Source organism: Solanum dulcamara, chromosome 2 (assembly GCF_947179165.1).
Source record: "Solanum dulcamara chromosome 2, daSolDulc1.2, whole genome shotgun sequence".
Lineage (NCBI taxonomy): Eukaryota > Viridiplantae > Streptophyta > Magnoliopsida > Solanales > Solanaceae > Solanum > Solanum dulcamara.
The window spans coordinates 78,584,916-78,609,050 of NC_077238.1; the positions used below are offsets into that span (position 1 = coordinate 78,584,916).

The 24,135-nt window shown below is 33.4% G+C and overlaps 4 protein-coding genes and 1 non-coding gene across 8 annotated transcripts; 3 read left to right on the plus strand and 2 right to left on the minus strand.

Annotated features, from left to right (window-relative positions):
* The first annotated feature begins 386 nt into the window (after positions 1–386).
* On the plus strand, positions 387–3,528 carry LOC129880880 (sedoheptulose-1,7-bisphosphatase, chloroplastic). The gene is made up of 8 exons (XM_055955114.1): positions 387–639; positions 1,007–1,126; positions 1,220–1,405; positions 1,737–1,818; positions 2,072–2,293; positions 2,377–2,477; positions 2,656–2,727; positions 2,929–3,528. Exons 1-8 carry the CDS (start codon positions 520–522, stop codon positions 3,208–3,210), a joined length of 1,185 nt encoding a protein of 394 aa, XP_055811089.1. The 5' UTR covers positions 387–519; the 3' UTR covers positions 3,211–3,528.
* Positions 3,529–3,691: 163 nt separating this feature from the next.
* On the minus strand, positions 3,692–3,764 carry TRNAR-CCU (transfer RNA arginine (anticodon CCU)). The gene has a single exon. It is a non-coding gene; the product is annotated as a tRNA-Arg (tRNA).
* Positions 3,765–4,830: 1,066 nt separating this feature from the next.
* LOC129880881 (uncharacterized) lies at positions 4,831–8,243 on the plus strand. 3 transcript variants are annotated; one of them, XM_055955116.1, is made up of 7 exons: positions 4,835–5,340; positions 6,019–6,236; positions 6,318–6,400; positions 6,649–6,845; positions 6,930–7,071; positions 7,171–7,330; positions 7,630–8,243. In XM_055955116.1, the coding sequence occupies exons 1-7, from the start codon at positions 5,273–5,275 to the stop codon at positions 7,653–7,655; spliced, it is 894 nt and encodes a 297-aa protein (XP_055811091.1). In that variant the 5' UTR covers positions 4,835–5,272; the 3' UTR covers positions 7,656–8,243. The 3 variants fall into 3 exon arrangements, with proteins under 3 accessions (XP_055811092.1, XP_055811091.1, XP_055811090.1); XM_055955115.1 differs by having other exon boundaries at positions 6,019–6,400; XM_055955117.1 differs by lacking the exon at positions 7,630–8,243 and having other exon boundaries at positions 4,831–5,340; positions 6,019–6,400; positions 7,151–7,310.
* A 3,447-nt stretch (positions 8,244–11,690) lies between these two features.
* On the plus strand, positions 11,691–13,811 carry LOC129880883 (transcription factor DIVARICATA-like). Of its 2 annotated transcripts, XM_055955118.1 has the most exons (4): positions 11,691–11,707; positions 11,995–12,059; positions 12,507–12,962; positions 13,220–13,811. In XM_055955118.1, the coding sequence occupies exons 3-4, from the start codon at positions 12,577–12,579 to the stop codon at positions 13,566–13,568; spliced, it is 735 nt and encodes a 244-aa protein (XP_055811093.1). In that variant the 5' UTR covers positions 11,691–11,707; positions 11,995–12,059; positions 12,507–12,576; the 3' UTR covers positions 13,569–13,811. The 2 variants fall into 2 exon arrangements, with proteins under 2 accessions (XP_055811093.1, XP_055811094.1); XM_055955119.1 differs by lacking the exon at positions 11,691–11,707 and having other exon boundaries at positions 12,022–12,040.
* A 2,682-nt stretch (positions 13,812–16,493) lies between these two features.
* On the minus strand, positions 16,494–22,396 carry LOC129880884 (coronatine-insensitive protein 1). Its single transcript, XM_055955121.1, has 3 exons — positions 21,640–22,396; positions 18,330–18,837; positions 16,494–17,537 (listed from the first exon to the last, which is right to left on the minus strand). The coding sequence occupies exons 1-3, from the start codon at positions 22,119–22,121 to the stop codon at positions 16,716–16,718; spliced, it is 1,812 nt and encodes a 603-aa protein (XP_055811096.1). The 5' UTR covers positions 22,122–22,396; the 3' UTR covers positions 16,494–16,715.
* Between the last annotated feature and the right edge of the window lie 1,739 nt (positions 22,397–24,135).

A 24,135-nucleotide genomic window follows, 5' to 3' on the forward strand; every position in this document is an offset into this window, starting at 1 on the left:
GTTATCACAATAAGTAAATATCCGGAACAAACATTACTATTATATAAAAGTTTGATCATTGTAACTTGAGTAGATAATACATAAAAACTAACTTTAATGATACAGACGAAAGCTGACTCAGACACTACGATTTTTCAAACAAAAAGAAAAAAAGCATGATAGTCAAGTTTCAAAATAGAAACAAAATGAAGTGTCTCATTACTCACTACAAACCATATCTCTTTAGTAACAAAACAAAGATATTTGAGTCACACAAATATGAGTGATGGTCATTAATCTCACCCATACCCCCGCATATCAGCTTATCTATACAAATATCACCCACGTGGCAACAGCTCATTAACTGCTTATCTGCAACCCCTCTCCCCTAGAGCCCATGCCCCAAAGAAGTTAGAGGCTAAAACTAACTCAACTATAGCAACAACTTTGAGATAATAAATTTATTTCTTTAATTTTATTTCTTCATTGTATGATATTTTCTCCTCTCCACTCTCAAAATTCTTAATTTTAACACACAAAATGGAGACTAGTGTCACATGTTGTGCAAGAGCAACAACTCTTCTCCCAAATGTTTCTTCTCAACAATATTCAACTTCACTTGCAACTTTAAGATCCATTTCCCCTTCATTCACCTCCAGGGTATGTCTTAATTTCCATTTAATTTTCTTCCTTCATTTTTGTATACTAATGTAATAACTTTAAGAAACTATGATAAATTAAGTAAAAAAAAAATACAATCTTGGATGTCATAAACTTGTACTTCTAAATAAAGCAAGTCTTTAACAAAGAACATAAATAGACAAGCTATAAGCAGGGGTGGAGCTACAAGTCTGTCTATGGATTCAGCAAAACCTAGTAGCTTTGGTCTAGACCGTGTATTTGTGTTTAAAAATCTACTTATTACGTAGAAATAATTTATTCAGTACCCAGTAAGCTTTTTTTTCTAGAATTCAGAACTCATAAATTCAAAATCCTGATTTCGCCTATGGCTATGAAATTCATGCAGAGTCTGAAATCAAGCTCATTATTTGGGGAATCATTGCGCGTCGCGCCTAAATCGTCACTTAAGGTGTCTAGGACAAAAAACTCTTCCCTGGTGACAAAATGTGAGATTGGTGATAGCTTGGTAAGTTTGATCATTTTTCTTGATTAATCTTATTTAATGTAATTGTTATGCAAGAAATTGATGAAAATGACTAGTGAATTGATCTATTTATAGGAAGAATTTCTTTCAAAATCAACCTCAGATAAGGGGTTAATCAGGTTGATGATGTGTATGGGAGAAGCATTGAGAACAATTGCCTTCAAAGTCAGAACAGCTTCTTGTGGAGGAACTGCTTGTGTCAATTCTTTTGGTGATGAGCAGCTTGCTGTCGATATGCTTGCCGATAAGCTTCTCTTTGAGGTACAGAACTAGTCGGAGCCAGAAATTTTAAACAATGCATGAATACACGTGTGAGGAAAAAACAATTTTTGAACCACCTTTGCCACTGTACTTGAATCTTCCTCTTGTAAAGCGGAGTCAACAATTTATATATGTAAAGAAAGATTTACAAAGTGTAATTTATCGATAAAAGGATTTCAATCGAACCACCTTCACTACCATATTACAGAATTGGCTTATGCCTAATGCTACTTGATAAGCAAATCATAGTTTTATCTAACAAATTGAAACAGATGGAATAATTCTTATCTATGTTTGACAAAAAATTGTCCTTTTGATTGTTGATGTTTAGGCCTTGACATATTCACACTTTTGCAAATATGCTTGTTCTGAGGAAGTTCCTGAGCTCCAAGACATGGGGGGGCCTGCTGAAGGTTAGCAGATTATATAATTTGGAACAACTTTTGGTTAGACACCAGATTTTTTTGAAGACGTCAATTTTTTTAGAAAAAGTAAAATGCATGTCCAAACACAATTTCAATTTCGAAATACTATTTTCCGTCTTTAACTTCAAATACTACTTTTTGTCCAAATATCACTCAATTCATGTCCAAACGTCTGCTTAATTTTCTACAAAGAAACATAAGGATATAAACGAAACTTATGAATTCTATTTGTATCAAACAGGTGGATTTAGTGTTGCTTTTGATCCACTTGATGGTTCCAGTATTGTAGACACGAACTTCACAGTTGGAACCATCTTTGGTGTATGGCCTGGGGATAAGTTAACGGGGATCACAGGAAGAGATCAAGTTGCAGCAGCCATGGGGATATTTGGACCGCGAACTACATATGTTTTTGCTCTTAAAGATGCTCCCGGGACCCATGAATTCCTCCTCCTTGATGAAGGTTTGATAGTACATTGATTCACAATAATTTAGACTTTTCTTGCTATGAGTTGTGTCAATATCGACGTTTCTTTTTGTTCGCAGGAAAATGGCAACATGTTAAGGACACAACAGAAATCGGAGAAGGAAAAATGTTTTCCCCTGGAAATTTGAGAGCCACATTTGACAATCCTGATTACGCCAAGGTTTACCATCATTTCTCATTCTTGTTTCTGATATCTATACTTGGACGTGTGTTTGTACAATCTGCCTTTTTTCTACCTTTTCTCTTGTTGTTCCCTTTTCATTTTTCGCTTTATTGATGCCTTCTAAGTTGATATTAAAATGAAATTCCGCGTTCTGAATCATGATTCTTGATGGCAGTTGATCGATTACTATGTCAAGGAGAAATACACCTTGAGATACACTGGAGGAATGGTGCCTGATGTAAACCAGGTATTTTCCATCTCTTGTCTCGTATTACTCGTCTACCTATTTTGCAAATATGTGATCATGGGCGGAGGCAGAGTGGTGCAAAGGGGGTTCAATTTGAATCCCTTTCATTAAAAAGTATACTATATGTAAATAGGGCAAAAATGATTCTTTTTACATATACATATATATAAGTTATTGAATTCCCTTCTCGAATTTTCACAGATCATTGTGAAGGAGAAAGGTATTTTCACAAATGTGACATCTCCAACAGCCAAGGCAAAACTGAGATTGCTCTTTGAAGTGGCACCATTAGGATTCTTGATCGAAAAAGCTGGAGGTTACAGCAGCGATGGGAAACAATCCATCCTTGACAAGGTGATCGTTAATCTTGATGACAGGACTCAAGTTGCTTACGGTTCCAAGAATGAGATTATCCGATTTGAAGAAACACTCTACGGATCATCCAGGCTTAAGGCTGGTGCACCAGTTGGTGCTGCTGCTTGAGCATTGAGTGCAGCAACCCTGTCATAATGTTTGTTTTTCGCGCTTTCTTTGTAGAGCATCGCGAAATTGCTGTAAGGAAATGTTGTTACATCAGGTTATAAAAGGGAGAAGGTTAAGACCACAAGGTCTTGTTAAGAAATGGGAAATGGAACATTTTTTCTATTGTTGTTTCTATTACCTGGTGGAAACTCTTTCCATGTCTAAAATTCCTGATATGCTGGATTTCGGACATAAAAGTAAAAAAAAAAAAAAAAAAAGACAATTTGTAGTATCATGTAAGATAAATTTATGTATTACAACTTGTCTTATTGTGCTTCATCATTATTCTACTCGAACTCAATTTTGTTAAATAAATGGTTGTTTACGCATGACCTATAATTTCACGGTTTCGATCTGTAGATGTAGACTAAAGTTGTCTCTATGTGACCTATAAGTTCACGTTTTCAAGCCAACCAAAAATAAAAGTAGTTATAATAATAATCGCGCCAGGTAGGGGTCGAACCTACGACTTTCTGCTTAGGAAACAGACGCTCTATCCACTGAGCTACAGGCGCTTCTATCCTTGTTCTTGTTTCTTAAAATATAATACTCATTTCTTTCCACTTATCCGACAAATTAATTGTAGAAAAATGACTACGAAAATTAAATTTAGAATCCGGTTATATCTCACATAGACGTGGCATAGATGTGGCATCATATGTGTAAATCATAACGTCACATAAACGTCCACCTAAGCAAACCCGCCCCACCCATTAAAAGTCCAATCTTCCCTAATAACCCTAATTTCATCCTTCCTCCATTTCTTCAAGAAGCTTTCTTCACCTTTGAACAAAATTCTAGAGATAAAACATTAATTAAGACTTGTAAATGAACTGACAGACATTTGGAGTAGTAAACAAAGTTTTCCACTAAACCCTATCTGACTCTAATGATTTTGAATATACAAATCAATCACTTATCAACTTGGACACAATCCCAAATTAGTTAAAGTGGACTATACAAGTTGGAAAAATACTGACGATGTATCGATGGTAGAATTTGCGCTTGAAATGGTCGATGACGTTAGACCAGGAAGCCATGTGTGCTTAGGTGGACGTCTATGCGGCGTTATAATTTACACATTGGATGCCGCATCTTATTCTGTTAAAATGAAGGGTAGAAGTGATCCTATAGTTAGACAAGAGGGGTAGGTTTGAACCCAAAAATAGTTGAAGGGTATATTTGTTGTAAATCGAATAGTTGAAGGATTTCCTGTTTAAGAAAGTAAGAAATATTTTTGAAACTTGTGATCTAAAATAAATGAATATTTTAAAGTCAAATTGTTAAATATAGTAATGCGAGATTTTTTTGAAATTAATTAAAAAAAATACAAAGTACAGAAATTCCAACAATTTGGACGCTAATTACATCATATCTCAATAGTTTCCTAAATTATTATAATTCCGAATTTTTCAGTCGCCCGCTACATACATAAGTTGTATGTACTAAGTATCAAAACATAAAGTTGTCATAATTATATATCAGATACATAAACTATAAATTAGATATAATAGAAAGTGATAGTGATGTATCTAGATATTAAGAGAAAAAAAGGAGAAAGAGAGATTTTTGTAATTAATTTAAATGGTAGGATTTTAGTACTTTCTCAACTCTTCTTTCACTTTTAATTTAATTACCAGTCAAGAAAGAGTTGAGAAAGTTCCCTAAAATCCTACCATTTGAATCTCCCCCTATTCTCCTATTTGCTATGAGTGCATAATCTCCTCAATATTTAATCCTCTCTATAGCTGTTAATATGTATATATTCCATTTTCTTGAGCTCTCTATGCTGTCTTGTTTATATTAAGTGGGGAAAAAAAATCCCAATTGTGTGTATGCAATTGCAGAAATCCAAAAGGGTTTATTTTGTTTGTGGGTCGGGCGGGTCAAAAGGGTATATAATAATAATAAGAGGGAAGCTGGCGCCTTGATGTCGGTGTTGCTTCCCTTTTTTCAAAACAAAATTTTAGGGAACTTTCTCAACTCTTCTTCACTTTGAGGATTTGCAGCAGTGCCCATAGCTATGGAAACTGAGGGTGCCACTGCACCTCAGTTGGCAGCTCTTGCTGACACAGATATCAATTGGGACAGGTTACTTTTTTCTTTACACTTTGTTTTTATGATTGTAACATTATTGTTTCATAATATATTATAATTGTATTATATTGTATTGTATTATTTTAATGAATACAGATATCGGTTCTCTGTCGTTACACATCCATAATTTAAACTAACAATACAATAAAATTGATAACAACCATCCAAACAAGGTGTTAGTGGCCATATGAAGTAATTGCAGGATGCTTGCCTCCCTTATAATTCAAAATTCCTGAAAAGTGGAAATAAATCTTTTTGACTTTCATCTTAGCGTCAGGGGCGGAGATACCCCTCTCTGAGGGGTGTCAAGGTCGAAATACTAGTGTTGATATCTCTTCACACAAGTTGAAGGTTTAGTGTACTGGTTTAGGGATTGTGAAAATTTTCTGAGGTTGTGTGTTCTACCCTTGTTAGCAACATATAATTTTTTACTTTATATATTGACGTATGAAAATTCTAGTTCCGCCACTGCTTAGCGTAGATGCTTTTCTGGAAAAGAAGATGAAAACTATAACCTTTTCAGTCTCTCCTTTGTTGAACTAGCTAGTCCTAGTGTATGTTACTCCCATCCTAAGCAACACTTTTAGTTTTTGGTTTAATCATAAAGTTCTTTCCTTAATATTGACAAGTAACTTAAGTGTTTATGTTTCGGAATCCTCACTCTCCTTGCAGGTTGGATAAGGCTAGGTTTCATATAATAGGAGCTATTCTTTTCACTGTTCAGTCAGCATTAATACATCCAACAGCAGTAGGGAAGACAAGAATGCAAGTCGCTGGATCCAGACTTTCTCAAATAACTGGGTTCTCTGTATTTAGGCATATAATTAGGAGTGACGGTATCCCAGGCCTCTTTAGAGGCTTTGGCACGTCTGCTGTGGGATCATTGCCAGGTAGAGTCCTCGCTTTGACTTCACTTGAAGTATCAAAAGATATGATGCTAAAATACACACACGGTCTTAATATGCCTGAAGCAACTCGTGCCGCTGTAGCAAATGGATTTGCTGGCATGGTCTCCAATTTAGTCTCATGCGTCTACTTTGTGCCTCTCGATGTGGTGAGTTAAATTTCATTTTTCATCTGTCGAAGAGGTTGTAAAACTGTAGGGGTATTAGAGGTGGATTTAGGTTTTAGCTTTGATGCGTTCAATCTTTAATATTCTTACGTTTTAGCACATTGTACTTTTGAAATTGTGGGTTCATCATTTGTTAATATCTTAGTAACTTTTCATGTGTATATCTATGCTCCGTATAAAAATCTTTCATCTTTTATGCTAATTTACCAGTAATGACTCTTCTATTTCAGATTTGCCAGAGACTTATGGTACAGGGAATTCCAGGGACTAAGCCTTGCACTGGTCCATTTGATGTTACACGGAAAGTACTAAAAGCTGAAGGAGTTCGTGGTATGTATAGAGGATTTGGATTAACTGTTGTGACTCAGTCTCCTGCACAGGCACTTTGGTGGGGTGCCTACGGTGCTGCTCAACACATCATTTGGAGGTAAAAAAAATTTCTCTCTTACAGGACCAAAAAGATAGTTGTTGTCAGTTACTGAATTCCTCTTTTGTGAAATTGTGACCTCAGGAATCTAGGTTATGGTGACAACACGGACAAGAAACCGTCTCACATGGAGATGGTTGCGGTCCAGGCTACAGCTGGATTGGCAGCTGGTGCATGTTCATCAGTTATTACAACTCCTATAGATACTGTTAAAACACGACTTCAGGTACAACCTTATTCTTTTCTATGATGCATTACTGAAGAAATAATTCAAATTTGGCAAGGCTATCTATTCTCATGATTAGGTTTGGTGGTGTGTCTGAAGGTTATCGATGATTATGGTGTTGGGAGACCTTCTGTATTGAAGACAACAAAAACGCTTCTCAGAGAAGATGGATGGAAAGGATTCTATAGAGGCTTTGGACCTAGGTTCCTCAATATGTCTTTCTATGGAACAACAATGATCGTCACCTATGAGATAATCAGTAAGTTAACTTGCAGTTTTCTCTTCCTTTTACAATTAACGTAATGCACTTATCAGATTTCTTGTTTCCACTGCCATAACTTGACAAAGTAATTTGTTTTATGATCTCGATAATCCTTCTAAACGTTGGCCTTCGTTTTTGCATGATACATGTTCGCTCTGAAAAAAAAAAAAGAAAAAAACGTTCCTACTTCCATTATTAGCTTATAAGTTGATTTGAGTACATGTTATCAAAAAAAAAAAAAAATTGATGCGAGTACAATTAATTAGCTACTAACAAATATTTCCCTCTTGTTCCAGAGAGATTATCTGTTAAGCAAGCTTGATCGTTCGGATTCCAAACCCCCAAAGGGCATCAATATTTTTGGAAATTGTTGAACTACTCACAGGGAGGCTTCATATGATACACAGCAACTTAATTATTTTTCATCCTTTGCTTTGTTTACTGGCATTTCTCTCTTCTTATTCTTTTATGACATTTATACCCACTTATGGGCATTTAATCTAGATATAATACATAAATATGACCCTTAACTTCGCTTCAGCTGGCAACTATGACCTCTAACTTTACTAGTGCACAAATAGACACTTTTGTGTCCTATGTGTATTATATCACGTAGGATACATGTCTCTATTTGTTCAATCTTATACAAGTTTAAGTGTTTACTTGTATCTCCAGACCCCACTTTTGGGATTTCACTGGGTATGTTGTTGTTGTTGTTGTTTAAGTGTGTACTTGTACACATCCAAAATTTAAAGCATAGATGTCAACTGAAGTCAAGTTAAAAGGCATATTTATGTATTATGTATTAATCGTCATCAGATTTCAGTAGTTTGTAATGTACAATATTTTCACCTTGTCCTCCATAAGATCGAAAGTGAAATTGGATTTCAAAGGCTTGAGCTTGTAACAATTTAAAAAGTTGAGACTCTATTTATGATACAGAACTACAACTTTATAAAGCTACGGAACGTAGCTATATTTTGGGTTTTGTCACAAATACAAAACGCACACGTGTGCCGATACAATTTTTTCATGTATTTTTAGCCGATACCCATCTGATAGAGTGAATACTCACTGCTTGAATACAACGAAACTCAGTTGATACCTACTTGATACAAACTCGCTGATACCTGCTTGATACAATTCTTTTGCCCGATATAATAATTATAACTATGTTTCATAAATATGCAAATAATAGCTATGTTCTATAAATACATAAACTTAACTACATTTCGTAATTATACTTTAAACTATATTTCGTTGATGCTTGATACAATTCTTTCGTCCGATATTACAATTGTAACTAAGTTTTGTAAATATGTAAATTATAGTTATGTTTTTATAAATATGTAAACTGTAACTACGTTTTGTAATTATATTTCGTTGATACCTTTTTCATACACCCTTTGGTCGGATATAGTTTTGTAAATACACAATTGTAGCCATGTTTTATAAATACGCAAAATGTAAATATGTTTTGTAATTATACTTTAAAGTATAGTTATTTATGAAATTTTCTTGTATGTAAAAAAATAGTGGGTCCAATTGAAATTCTTAGTGCATAAGGGCTTGAATCCACTTATGCTGGATGTCGAGGCACAAAATGAAGTGAATTGAATGAGGTAATATATCTTAAGTAAAATGACCCATTTTTGCCTCTGTATATTTTTGTTGTGAAAAACTTTTTCTCCTTTTTAATAGTTGGGTTGTTTTATGACTTTGTCATTACTAAAGGATCTCATTTTTGCCCTTATTTTCGATTTGAACTAATGAAACTTGGCTTGTCTCAATTAACACAAATGTATGAGGTCGATAAGTAACAAAGAGATAAGTAGAATATTTTTCTCAATAATCTAAATAAGAAACATAAATTGAACTAAATTTGTGTTTGATAATTCAGAGGTAAGGCTACTGCTCCCCAGATTTCACTTGTGAAATTATGTCACGTATGTTATTGTTGTTGTATTCAGACATCTATTTAGTCTTAATTCATTCAATCATTTTCTATTATAAGGTTTGTATCTCTCGTTGCTTTGTTTTTTAAAGAAAATTGATAGTAGTTTTTACCTTCATTTCTTGGAATTTTTCTTGCTAGTGAGTAGTGTGGCCATTATTTGGATTCTTTTTGCCTGATCTGTGCTATTTGTGCTTAATTTGTAATCTTTTTCTCTTTCTCTTGCTACTTCTAGGTTTATAGGATTGATCAAGAAGTACTCCTCATGATTTTGATCCAAAGTATGTTCCAATTCACCGAGTAAATAAATAACTATCAATAATGGAGTAATTTTTTTTTACTGGAAATCTTAGTAGGAGTTGAAAATCAAAAGGGATATTTTTTGAACCTGATCAAAAGGCCCATAACCCATCTAACCCCCTTCGCCCACAGTTGTTTTTATTAACTGTTCATCTGATATTTTAATAGCTATGTTGATTAGCTACCTGAATATAAAAACATCAAAACATCCCCTTCTTTATGTAGGAAAAGTAGTGTGCTTCCTTTTTCTTAATTTTTTTGGTGTAGATGAAAAGCCTTGTCTACATATATATGGTGTTGTGCCTTAATATGAAACCGTTACAAATTAAGTATCTATTCTAGATTAAGATTTGCCTGTAAATAATTACGAGTTTTAAGCTATATACGCTTTCGTACTAAAAGCTTCTACATTATTTGTGTAATTTTAACATGTTATATTAAAGTTCATTTTCCAAGTTCTCACATTGTGTCTGTTATGAATGGACAATGGTTATATATTGTTACAAGTAACTTAATTTGAGGGTACAATTAGATTAGGAAAAATGTCAAAATTTATGGTTGAATTTTGAGAAATAGTCTAAATTTAACATCCTTTAATAATTAGGATAAAATATATTCATGTATTTATAAGATTGGTCTGATATAACCTTATTTACTAATGAAGAAAACTTTTCAAAACATAGACCTTTTTCAGAAAATAAAGTAGTACTCTCTCCGTCCCAATTTATGTGGCATTTTTTGGATTTCGAGATTCAAACTAGTTTATATATGTTTTAAATTTTGAATTGTCAATTATTGCGACTTATAATACTTTTTACGTAGTTTACAGCTACATAAATTTCATTTCAAAAAAATTGAAAATTCCATGCACAAATTTTCGGTCAAACTCAAATTGGGACGGAGGAAGTATTAAATTTCCACTTGTACGGTGTGAAATGATCCTTTTATTTGTTGATGTGTTTTCTTTTTTTTCTTTAACAAATTATTTACTTTACTTTTTGAGGTTATCATATCATAATTATTATGAATAATTATGTTATTATAAGTAATTAATTTATGTATTATTATTTTTTTGCTTAGATGTAAGTAATTTATGTATTGTTTGGTAAAGTAAGTAAGAATAGTATTATTAAATATAGTGTAGTAGTAATAGTGATATTAATAATGATGAAATTAATTATGCTAAAATTATTTTTTAATCACTATTTCATTTGATGTATTCAAGAATAATTATATGTTTAACCATGCTTATTCATGTAATAACTCTGATATTATTAATACCATGAATTGTTATATATTAATAATATCCTCTGTAATACAAAATAAAATGTAACTACTAGATGTTGAATATACTATCAAATAAGATATTAAATAATACCAAATAAAATTAAAATTATATAGTTATGGATGCATAAAATTTAAATTCAATAGTTATTCATAAGATATTTTAAAGATGAATCCTCCCATTCGTTCATTTCTTCAATTGGTGATACCACTTGAGATAAGAACTTTTTCTATTAGCCATAAAATAAAAGAAATAAAAGAAATGATGTCCCATAAAGAAAGAAAAAAAAAGGATTATTTTTGTAATGCTTTTCACTGACATAAAAGTGATTATGATTATCAAAATGGGATGTTGCAGTAGATTGGGATCCTTCCACTTTAATTAGGGTTCGAGATTTTTATAAATAAAAAAAATGAGAGTATATCTTCTTCAAAAATAAATTTTATGATATGTATATTTAAATTTATTTGAGCTTCAATATGAATACTGAATATCAGTAATATACTTTTGTACAAGTCACATTAATCCTTAAAAACCAACAAATATAATAATTGCACACAAACATGTAACATGTATTAATTAAACAAAAGAAATTCTAACCAATATTAGTCGACAACTCGGTATTACCTGATGTCTCTTTTTTATTTATATATATAAATATTTGCTCCTCTCCTTCTATTCCTAAAATATACTCCTATACATCTAGAAAGATAGGAAAATTAAACAGATAGAACTTTCTTTTTTATGATTTTAAGTTTGATCATTCAATCATCTATATCTTTTTTTTTGAGTGGAGAATTTATCGGAAATAGTCATTTTTATCCAGAAGAATAAGGTCTGCATACACACTATTATCATTAAATTCCAATTATGAAATTACACGTATGTTGTTGTATTCAGTCATCTATATGGTCTTAGTTCATTCAATCATTTTATATTGTTCAGTTAAGGTTTGTTTCCCCTGTTTGTTTGTTTTTTGTTTTTTTTGAAATTTTAAAAAAATGATAGTAGTTTTTACGTTCATTTCTTGGAAATTTTCCTTACTAGTATGGCTAATATTTGGAACCCTTATCTTATTTGTGCTTAATTTGCAATCTTTTTCTCATCTCTTGTTGTTTCAAGGTTTATAAAATTGATCAAGAAGTACTCTCCATGATTCTGATCCAGAGTATGTTCCTATCCATCGAGTAAGTAAATAACTATTAATAACGAAGTAATTCTTTTACTGGGATCTTAGTAGCTCAATTAGTTGGTTATCTGAATATGATTCTAATTCAAAGTATGTTCTTATCCACCGAGTAAGTAAATAACTATCAACAACGAAATAATTCTTTTACTAGAAATCTTAGTAGCTCAGTTGGTTGGCTACCTGAATATGATTCTGATCTAGAGTATTTCTTATCCACCAAGTAAGTAACTATCAAGAACAAAGTAATCTTTTATTGGGATCTTAGTAGTTCTCAATTGGTTGGCTATTTGAGCTTTCAACTTGTTGATGAGAATTTGATTCCCCATGTGGTAAAAAAATACTTTGTAGAGGATTTAATTTATGCTTAAGTTGTAAATTACTAAATTTAATTCCTTTTTTGTATCATAAATTTTATCCTAGACACTGATCATTGTAAAATTGACAGGAAGTTTATACTCTTTAAAGTTCATTAAAGTTGAGGATTTTTGATTTGGCTACAACTAAGAATTGTGGATATGGAAACTTTATGTCCTACTTCTTTTGTACCAAATTTAAACTGGATGATGCAACAGAGCAAGAGTACTACAGAATGGACTAAAGAAGAGAACAAGAGATTTGAAAGTGCTCTTGCAATATACGACGAGACGACTCCAAATCGATGGTATAAAGTAGCAGAAATTATCCCAGGGAAATCAGTTCTTGATGTGATGATGCAGTACAAAGAATTAGTTGCAGATATTAGTGACATAGAAGCTGGATTGGTCCCAAATACGAGGGGTTTCGCGTCTTCTTTTGCATTGGAATTTGTTGATCATCGCAAGATTCAAACGTTTAGTAAGAGAGGCAAGTCTTATGATCACGAAAGAAAGAAAGGCGTACCATGGACAGAGGAAGAACACAGGTTCATTCAATTGATAAATATTGTAGTTTTTATGTTTGTTCAATGAACCTAATTAGTAGTGATAAGATAGATATGTTGATCGTACTCTTAAAAAAATGATGTCACACTTGTAAAGAATACTTTTGAAGGATCTGACATGCACGTGTTGGTTGACATTTTGGAAGAATTGGAGCAACATAAGTGATCTACACATAACATTTCTATTTATCCTCTGACTTGATCTTAATGGTAACATTAATGTTGTTGTTGCATTGTAGGCGATTTCTAATGGGACTAGAGAAGTATGGTAAAGGAGACTGGAGAAACATATCGAGGAATTTCGTGATCTCTAAAACTCCAACACAAGTGGCTAGTCATGCTCAGAAGTACTACTTAAGACAACTTTCAGGGGAGAAAGACAGGAAGAGACCTAGCATCCACGACATCACCACCGTCCATCTCACAAACGAAGAGTTTCTCAACAACAACAATAACAAAAAATCGATGCGTGAAGAGAGGTCGTATATGTCCCCATTGCAGAGGTCAACAAGCACAACAGACGTACTAATCGGCTGCTGGAACAACTCAATTGATGGAGACCTGATGGCATTTGCTCAATATGTATGACAACTCGACTCTATAGAACCAGAACAATAAACTGATTGATTGTGGTCAAGTCAGAGCCCTCTATCGTCCGTTGGAGGATGTTGAACTAATGTTGTTATTCGCAGCTTCATCTTTGATCAAATGAGATTTGATAAAAAAAAATATCAATGTTGGATTTTGTTTTCAATCTTGGTGTATTAATGTAAATCAAGGTTTAATTAGTTTGGTATATGCCTAGTTTCTTTGTTTTGCTTTCGTACCTTATTTAAATCTTCAATCAAATTCTCCTGAATTTATCTCTTTTTTCATCCCATCATATTATTTGTTGTTGCTAATTGTTTTCAGCATACCTTTTTCGCTACTATATTTGCTTTAACATACTTGATTTTTAATAAAAGTCTCTATCGAAAACAGTTTTTCTATCATTTTCCAAATTTCACTTATGGAATTAGAGCGTGTATTGTTGTTGTTTTGTTTCATCTCATCAAGAATAGATGATGTCTCTCTTGCATTCCATTAGTGAACTTAGTGTACTGACGATTACTTGGGCCCAATGTTTTCATATATAGCCAATAGTGATGCCACTTTTTACATTAGTGGCTTAGTGCATAGTATTCTTCTTTTACAAAAAGAAAAAGAATCTTTTTGTTAAGACAACCAACTTTGCACTTAAATCAATCTCAAAAATTAGTTCATCATAAGAATTACATGATTATATAAAAAACCAATTGCTCATTCTACAAAAGATGTGGGACTACTTACAACCTTGCTTTGTTTGTGCATGCATGCATCAAGTGTTTTTTTTTCGTTTCTTTTTAAAAGAGTTTAGCTTCTGTGTACCGATAAAATACAATTTCTTTATTACATCGGATTAATTTTCCATAGTAATTCTAATTTAGTAACGTAAAATAGCAGTAAATTAGCCCGTCGAATTCATTGTTTAATTCTCTAAAACGGTATACACAAATTATATACATATATATACCCGATATACATAGATTTGTTGTCCCTTGAACCTGAGGCAGATATGGCTTATTCAGGCTGTGTCACTTAGCACTATTTGAAATCTGATTGGGAGGTTGTTCCCTTTTCTTCTTCTTCTTTTTTCTCACTCTTTTTGGGTTTTTTTTTCTCTCTTTTTGGATTGAGATGAGGGGAATTTGATAAAAAAGAAAAATACATGCAATTTGGTTGATTTTTTATCCTCATTTGCTTGACTTTTCCAGGCTGGTGCTACTATAATGCTGAGTCTGCATTCCACTTATTTCAGAATCCTCCCCAACTCAAATAGTATATATATCCATGTCGGCATATTTTTAAGAGTAAATTTCGAAGTTTTGAAATATAATTAGGTTTTTTTAGCTATAATTTATTTAATTATGTTTTATAGTGATAGTTCTAGTTGTTATGACAATTTTTATTTGTATATTTTACTGTATTATATAAATTGGGTTTTTTCGTTAGTATATCTCGCTGCATTATATAAATTGAGCTTTCGAAGAGATTGTATATACAAATATAAATTTGCTTTAGAGATTTGTATATAAGCCCCTATATTTGCTTTGTATACAAATACAAACCTTTAAAGATTTGTATATGAGCCCCCACAGATTTGTATATGAACCCCAAAATATATAAATACAAAAAAAAATATAAATTTGCTTTAGAAATTTGTACGTGAGCCCCAGATTTGTATAATAGTAAATTTTATTAAATTGTATCCGCAATTTATAATTATGTGAACTATAGCTATATTAAATAATATACTAGTAATATTTGTCATTTCGCATAATTTTTTCTATTTTTAAAGGCGCTTAAACATAAATTGATTACTCTCTCGTTTCAATTTGATTGTCTGATTTCAACTCAACACGAAATTTAAAATTAAAAAATTCGTATCTTATGATCTTAAACATATCACGTAAAAAGTTAGAATTAAACAATTTTCAAAAAAGGAAAAAGACGTTCTTTTTTTAATAGATTAAAAAAAATAAGACTAACAAATTAAAAACAGAGAGAGTAATATTATTATTTTTTAAAAAAAGTAACAACTGGTTATTTATTAATTTTATCAGATCAATTAATATTCATGAAGAAATTTGCCTATAATTACCTCTTAAGTAATTTAATTGTATAAATAAATTTTTTACAAAGTTGATACATAAACCATTAAAACAAGATTAACCAAAAGGAAATTTTTTTGTCAATGCATGGATCATCACTGTGGCTTCTTTTTTTTCTTTTTTTTTTTGCCAACCGGAGTTCCTAAATTAAACTGGAATATTGATACCTATAGGCTATATAGGATCCACAAATATGTTGTTTGTGAAAAAATATCCAGCAATAACACAATATGTCGAGTTCAATTCAAGATGCACCTTGTTTTTTCAAGTAGCTTTTTTTCTAAATTTAAACCGTGTTAGGTAACCGCCTCCTTCCTTTTAGACGAGTCTTCTAATACCGAGTCTACTCTAATTAACAACAATAACATATCCAATATAGTCCCACAAAGTAAAATCTGAAGAGGATAGAATGTGCGCAGACCTTACCCCTACCTCAGAGGTAAGAAGGGCTGACAGAGCCTACTCTTAGTCAAAAATCATATTAGAAGACACAAATATTTCTTCTCGCGGCATTGTTAAATCAAATAACAGTCAGTGAGACACTTCTAATAAGAACACTTTATTCTATCTCCACTTGTGAAAAAACAAGCAGAGGCAGAGAACTAATAGAACTACCAAACGCTTTCATCGTTTATCATAGGCTTTGACCTCTAGCCTTAAAATCGAATAACAACAACAACATGCCCAATGTAATCTCACAAGGGGTCGGGGAAGGTAGGATGTTTGCAGAAAAATCAAACAAGTGAAGTCCAAATCCTCACGTGAAGCAACCTCACAAATGTTACTTCAACCCAAAGCACAGAACAAGATGAGATCAGGGGGATTAGGAAGGTAGATCACCAAGTGTTAGATTACAGATAACCCAAGGAAAGCAAATTTATTACAGGATGCATGTCTAAAAGAGAAGATCATAATCAATGTGGAAAAAACTCTCATAAAGGAAAAAGGGGAGGAAAAGAAGAGGCATACATATGGACAAGACATCTAAAAAAGAAGCAAATAGACCTCGAACAACTTCACTCAAGGAAAAGTTATATTTACAAACCTATTCAGCGAGAAGGTAAGTTGGGTCCAAAGGCTTGACAGTGTCTGGAAAATCTGTTCTTTGTCCGGCAAGAGAATAGTAGGCAAGTATATGGGCTGGATGCTCGGAGACTACAGCTTCTCCATTATTTCCATCGTTGGCAACAACTCGTCTTGCTGGAATCAATTCAATATTCCAGAATGGGCGAGCCATCGCTAAGAGATCACGACCAGCTGAAGATGCCCTGTATCCTTGTACCCACAGGTACCTTAACGATTTTAGCTGCAAGGCAGCCAAAGCTAATGCACGTTCACTGAAACAGCAGCCTCTCACTTCTAGCTTTTGCAGGCTCGGACATCCTTTAGAGAACTCCAGAAGGCCGTGATCGGATTCCCCAACGTATCCCAGAAGCATCCATCTCACGTTTGGGCTGTATTGCCCGACATAAGTGAGACCTACATCAGTAAGGCCCCCAGGCCGGACATAGAGGGCAAACCTTCTAAGATTATGGCAACCTGTTAGTAAAGCACGGACACCATTATCAAGTGGCAGATCTGTTATTCTTTCTTCTCGGTCAAGCAAGACCAGCCGAAAATCACTCAGATTTTTCAGATATGTACCAATAATTTCCAAAGCTTCATTAGTAATATCTGACACATAAACAGCCATGTATTCTAGATCAAGGCATCCCTTTGCCAAATCAATCAATCCTCTGTGTGTAACCGCACCTTCTTCATCCTCCATCTCCTGATCATCAGCTCCTCTCTCAATCCTGAGCCGCTTTAACCTCTTACAGTACTGGCCAAGCACTTCCAATCCTCTATCCCCAACAACATTCCTTGTCTGTTTCAAACATGATAACAGAAAGAAAACTGCATTAGGTTAATAACTTCAGAGAAATCTTTTACTCTCATTAACTAATCCTCTTTCCACTCCAAATTCTGGAGTGGTATCTTTCAGATGCAGAAGCAAAAAACAGCAACTATACATGAATGCTCTCTACAGAAACAGTCATTTCCATGCGTTGAAGTATCAAGTTATGCTCATTGGAAGATATCAAATTGTACAAGGTTTAAAAATACAGCTTGCCAAGCATAAAAACTTTGACACATGTTCCAACAGAAAAATATGTCGCAGATATTTATTTGTTAATGATAAGTAATGGACATTGAGCCTGACTCATCCTCAAAAGCTAGCTCGAGGGAGGATTGCCCAAGACCATATAAGGAGACCAATAACCCATCCAACTACTGATGTGGGACTTCTAACACACACGCATGCCCAGATCTAGTTAACTGGAGCGTGAACACTATAATAAGGGGGCCCAACATCGGGGAACAAGCAAATTGGGATGGGTATGGACACTGGGTCTAACTCGTCCCCAAAAGTTAGCTCATGGGGGAGGATTGTCCAAGAACATATAAGGAGACCAATTACTCGTGACAACACCGATGTGGGATTTCTGGATTTCTAACCATTAATTTCATTAAATGCTCAGTTTCGGATATCAAAGTGATGCAACCACAACAAAAACAGTGTGAGTGTTGGCATAATGCACCAATATAAGTAAGCCCATTAAATATAAATTGATATTAGCATAAAGAAAAGAGGGTGAGAAAAGCTCTGAGACTTAACCTCAAGAATCTCCAAGTTGGGACACCTTTGCAGTAAGAAACAGTGGGCTGCTGTGTCAAGAAGTGCATAAAGCAGATCCAATTTCCTCAGACAAGAAGCAATAGGAAAGAGAATGGACATCTCATTTTTCCCTAAGTATGTCAAGCCCAATTGGCATAATCTTGGAGGGAAAACTATTGCGGCATATTTTCCCAATTGCTCATTATAGCCATTTTCAGCAACAAGTTCTGGTTGGTCATTAAATGCGCCACCACCAAACTCCTCCAACGCAGCTGCAGCTCTAAAGAAGCCAAGAAGATTTGTAATTTCACACTCGCTAATTTTCATAGATATAAGAGATTTACAGTTTCTTGCTATCAATTCAAGATCTTCAGCCCTAACTTGCACAAGGTCCGTCATGTAAAAGTTCAAATTCTCAAGAACTGTGTTGTTCAATGCTAGTTCATGTACCCATTCTCCATCCTTCTCAATTATATAACTCTCTTCCATTAACAAAGTTCTTAAGTTCCTGCAGGACACAGACTACATGAGAACCCATAGAGACAAAATAGGAAACAGAATTCAATCGACTACTCAATTGTATTAAAACTTTCCAAAAAGATAATTCTTGAGCAACACACAAACATTGTGAGTTGTGCAAGCAATTCAAAAATGTCTTAAATAGTATAAACAAGTGCGGAAGCATTGACTTTATTAGAACCCTACCATGTCATATGAGTCCCATATAAGAGATTGTTCAGTGTACAACTTCAACGTCAATCAAGCTCAATTATCAAGACCAACTTCCTATCGACTAAACAATAATATAGGTCCATCACACACTACACTGCAGTGGTGACGGCTAAGTCACCATGGAACAATTAACCAAGTTAGACCAACAGCTTCACCAGAATAACAAGGCTCTCATCTACGTTGCGATCACTTGATCATCCCACAAGACAAAAACAGGCAAAAAATTTCACATTCATCAGCTTTACCTTTCAGCATGATCTGTAAAACGTCTGACCAGTTAACTCCAACCATTTTTTATAATAACCAGTTGTCTCCACTTTACAAGCTGACATCTGGTGAACACTTCGACATGTCTATACATTTAGAGGGTGAGCTAAGTCAACTCTAGTGGTTAATTCACAAATTTTTAGAGTGATAAGTTGACCGTATTGGTTGAAATTTAGTGCGCGTTTGGCCATGGATTCCAAATATTTCTCACTTCATTTGGAATTTATGAAGTTGGAGTTGAACTGTTGAAGATGGAGTTGTGCTTGGTTATATTTTTTGCAAAGAAGAAAAGAGAGGACTTTATTTGGAATTTATAAAGATCCAGATGAAAAACAGGTTTTGGAGCACTTTTTCAAAATTTGGAATCAAATTACAAGTTGGATTTGGACCATACACTGATTTTGAACTAAAGTGAAAAATTAATCATGGTCAAACGGCTTAGAACCTAATAGTAGGCACCTATAAACTAAAACCAAATGTGTTGTCCATGAGGCTTTGGTATAATGGTAAAAGTGTAGAGTATGTTGTGTCGTTTAGACGCATGTCAGGGGTTTAAGCCCTGGCGTAGACAAAATCCTAGTATTTAAGTGGAGAAGGATAAAAGGGTGGGCTCATTATCCGCCGAGTTTCAAACCTGTGCCATTAACCCTCGGGAATCTCTTGATTATAAGAAAACAGGCTAAAACCAAATGGTATCAATTGATTAAATTTAAAATCCACAGGATTAAATACATAAGAAATTAACAATATTGATAGTTGATTGATTTGAACAAGGGATTAAGGACTAGACACTTGTTCTCCACCTTAAAGAGTTATTATTCCAATCAAGTACAACATACACATGATAAATGACAAAAACTGCATGATCAAATGGGTCTATTCTAGAGAGAGTAAATTTTTTGACAGATATATGCTCATACACTTTATCGAAGCAGCTGCTCTGACAGTAAAGTGAAATAAGTACCTCTCATAATACTCAAAATCTACAGATATAGGATACTCTGATCTTCACTAATGCTTATTAGACTGACAAAGAAACCATTTCTTCTACTGACACAATTCTAGGAATCAAATATTTGTGAACCATGGAGTCCATCACCTAAAAGTTACTCTAAACCTCAAAGCAACATACTTGAGTTGCATAACTCTAGGCAAAGTATAAAACACTGACTGCAAGGGGGATCAAGAAAAGAATAGGACTTAGTTGCTCCACTATGCATACCAATAACCTTTTCAAGCATTTTGTTAACTACCAATCCCTGAATTTCTGGCATGCTGCCAAACCAAATCCGAAATTACATCCATATATTGGCATGCTTTCCAGTGTGTTTTGGCACAGTGGATAACATTTTTCAAAAACATTTTCTCAGTGTTGGTACCTTGAACAAAAAACTGTTCCTGGGAAAAAAAAAAATCTTGCCCAAAAGGGGACAGTAACTGTACTTTTAGTCTCAACATATCTAGCTCTTCATCTCCACTCCAAAACAACACTCAGCGTGGAAACATTCTCATAGGATTATTAAATTGTAGAAACTGTTTCTCCAAGGAAAATACTTTCCACTAAAAGGAGGAAGGTGACACCCATCACTCATGAGTCTCTTCAAATTTTTCCAATTTCAAAAATCCATATATTTCCTCAATCAATACTTGCAGATTGTAAAACATTTAGTACTCAAGAATATCAGGAAGAAAAACTATTGACACAATTTATGCTATAACTTATACAATTATCAGAATCACCCAAGTTGTGGCCAACTGTCTTAATTAATTATAATGTGCAACCAACAATAAGCTTAGGTAAAAAGGATTTTAGGCCTAGCTCAATCCCAAATACTTGCTCATGAAGAGAATATTGTCTGAGGTCATATATGGAGACAATAACCCATAACCTCAATAGTAGATGAGCTTATACTGAGCAGGGGAGAATGTAGTTAACAAGCAATAAGTCAACCAAACCCAGCAATTTCGATATGGAGCTTAAATATATATGTAAAAAAAATGACCAAAAAATCAAGAAAGGTTATATTTTGAACCCATAATTTTAAAAGTGCAATGAGTTCAGTGGTAAAAAAAGTAAAGATTGAACCCGTCAGTACAAGTCCTGGATCAGCCTCGAGTATTATAACAGGAACTCAGACCTGGAATCTCTATGTTTTTTTTCTCGCGCTCTTCAAACAATGAATCATCCCTTCGGGATCTTAATTCAAGAAATTCTCATAGACAATAAGTTAATTAAAGTGAATAACTCACAAAGAACTCAAAAAAATGAAAACTAGAAACAGCTCAACTCGCAATAGAAGCAAATTTATACCTGCAGGAACGAGAAATATGCAGAAGACCATCAGTAGAAAATCCAGAACACTTATCCAGCTTCAAAACCTGAAGAACTTTACCACGACGATTCGCAAGCAATTCAAGATCCGAATCTCTAACAATCATTCTACGAAAATGAAGTGTTTTCAATCTACTAAACGACTTAGTAATTTCAACAACCCAAGGTGTAACATATCCTCCCCAATCTTCCGGTATCAAATTAAACATAGCAGCTCTTGGTTTCCCTTTCAGTTTAACCGATTCAAGATGAGGAAACCTTCTCGAAAGCTGATCCGGCTTCGCTGTATAACACAACGCCATAGTTATATGCTTCCTAGTTATCGCATCGATCTGCCACCACCTCTTACATACCAACGACACAGCGTCTCTGTCACGCGATTCCTGTATGTACGGAATCACACACTCCCATACTGTATCGTTCGTCGAGCTACTCAATCGCGTTGAGTTGCGCTCCTCCATCAAAACCGAATCCAAACAAAATTCAAAAATACTAACAACAAATTACCATTACGATGAAGTTGAGCAACTTGAGAAGACTGATAATGGAAGAGAAGAAGAAAGAAGGAAGAAAGTGATTCAACGGAGAGATGTAGAGAGAGAAAGAAGATCGGACGGCGACAGTGGAACAGTATTTTTGTATGTAAGAGATTACTTACAGGAGACCCTAATTGAGAGAGTGGTCCAAATCCAAATCTCATAAATTTTCTTTATGCGGCTTCAAACGTAAGGAATGAAGTATGTATTAGAAATTTTTTATATATATTTTATTATCATATAGAAAACTATATATATTGGGGACAATAAAAAGTTAAAAATATTGAACCCAACCTACCATTATAGCTTAGAGATAAAAATGTTTCTATCAAAAGTGTCTTTTACTTTCCTTTATTTCAGTTTATTTATTCTATTTTGATTGATATAGTTATATGTCATGAATTTAGATTTCAATTAAATTTTTTGTGCGGCACTTAATAATTTACTCATGAATCTTTTACGATCTAGCTTTTATGAAGGCTTTGTATTGCTTGAAAGAAGAGATGGTTTGTTACAAATGAATCCCCTCTATTTATACTACTTCTAAGAAGCTTAAGTGTAAATAGAAATTGTTATATAAATCCTTTCATATTTACAAATAAATTCCTACTCTAAAATTCTATACACACTCTAGAGATTTTTAGAGAACTTTATGTCTTTTAAGACTTCTTTATAATATTCCACAAGAATCTAGAGTCTTCGACAAACCTCTCCAAAACTTTAGGTTCTTCACCCCTTCTTCAATATCAAGTGGCGGATCATAACATATAACTTATTAACTTAAATAAAAAGTGTGAGAAAATGCGAATTAGTATAAAAGGTTAGTAGGTATGACCGTAGAAGTGCATTGCCTTGATGTCATTATTTGTAGTTTCATGCTATGCTTGTAGTTTTTTATTATTTAATTTTGTTAGTATTTATCATTTTGTATAGTTCGATTATAATATTATTTTGTTGTTGTTGTTTTGTTACTATCTATTGTCTCTTATTCTTTTATTACATATTTTTCTAGTATCTTTTTGTCTTGAGCCGAGGGTCTATTTGAAATAATTTCTCTGACTAGCCTATCAGGTAGAGGAAAAATCTGCATACTCTAGCCTCCTCATATCTCACTCTATAGGTATACACAAAATATGTTGTTGTTGTTGTTGATTTGGCATGAAATTTTTTTAAAAAGTAAAAAAATAATAATTGATTATTACATAAAATGAGACTTTTTGTCCTAATAATGTTATACAATAAAATTTAATTAACAATCAAAATAAAAAAAATATAAAATGTATGTACAAATTTATTGATATTTTACGCCACATTTCTAATAATAATTTTTTTTACTAATACAACATCAAATCCTAATATTTAGATTAACAATCATTGCACAATACTACAATATAATATCCTTGATTATATATTTCTTTTTTCTCATTTATTTCAAAATAAGGGTCATAAATTTTTAAACAAAAATTTAACCAACTTAAAATCAAATACATAATGTTTTATTTTACTTATACATTGGAATAATCCATTTTCAATGTAACAAATCAAATATTTGTCAATAAGTAAATGCTTAAAAACAAAACAAAAATACTAGTTCATGATGGAGGAAAGAGAGAGAGAAACGAAAAAGATGCGAATAATAGTAATTACTTTCTTCCACGTGTCACGATGAGAAAGGTGACTAATTTTATTTGGCGGATTCACTGAATCACTATTTTGAGGAAAAGGGAGAAAACGGTGGGTTTCATATATGGGTGTGTTGGTTGAAAGGAAAATGTTTTTCCAGGAATAAAAAGTTTTAAAATTAAAAAAAAATGGATTTTAACTTGTTTTACTCTATTTCAAACAGTAGATTTTTTCACCATTTTTGCTCATGCTAGTGCCCCCAAAAATTCTTGGATTTCTAGCAAAAAAATATTATTGTTTTTTTAAATTAAAAAAA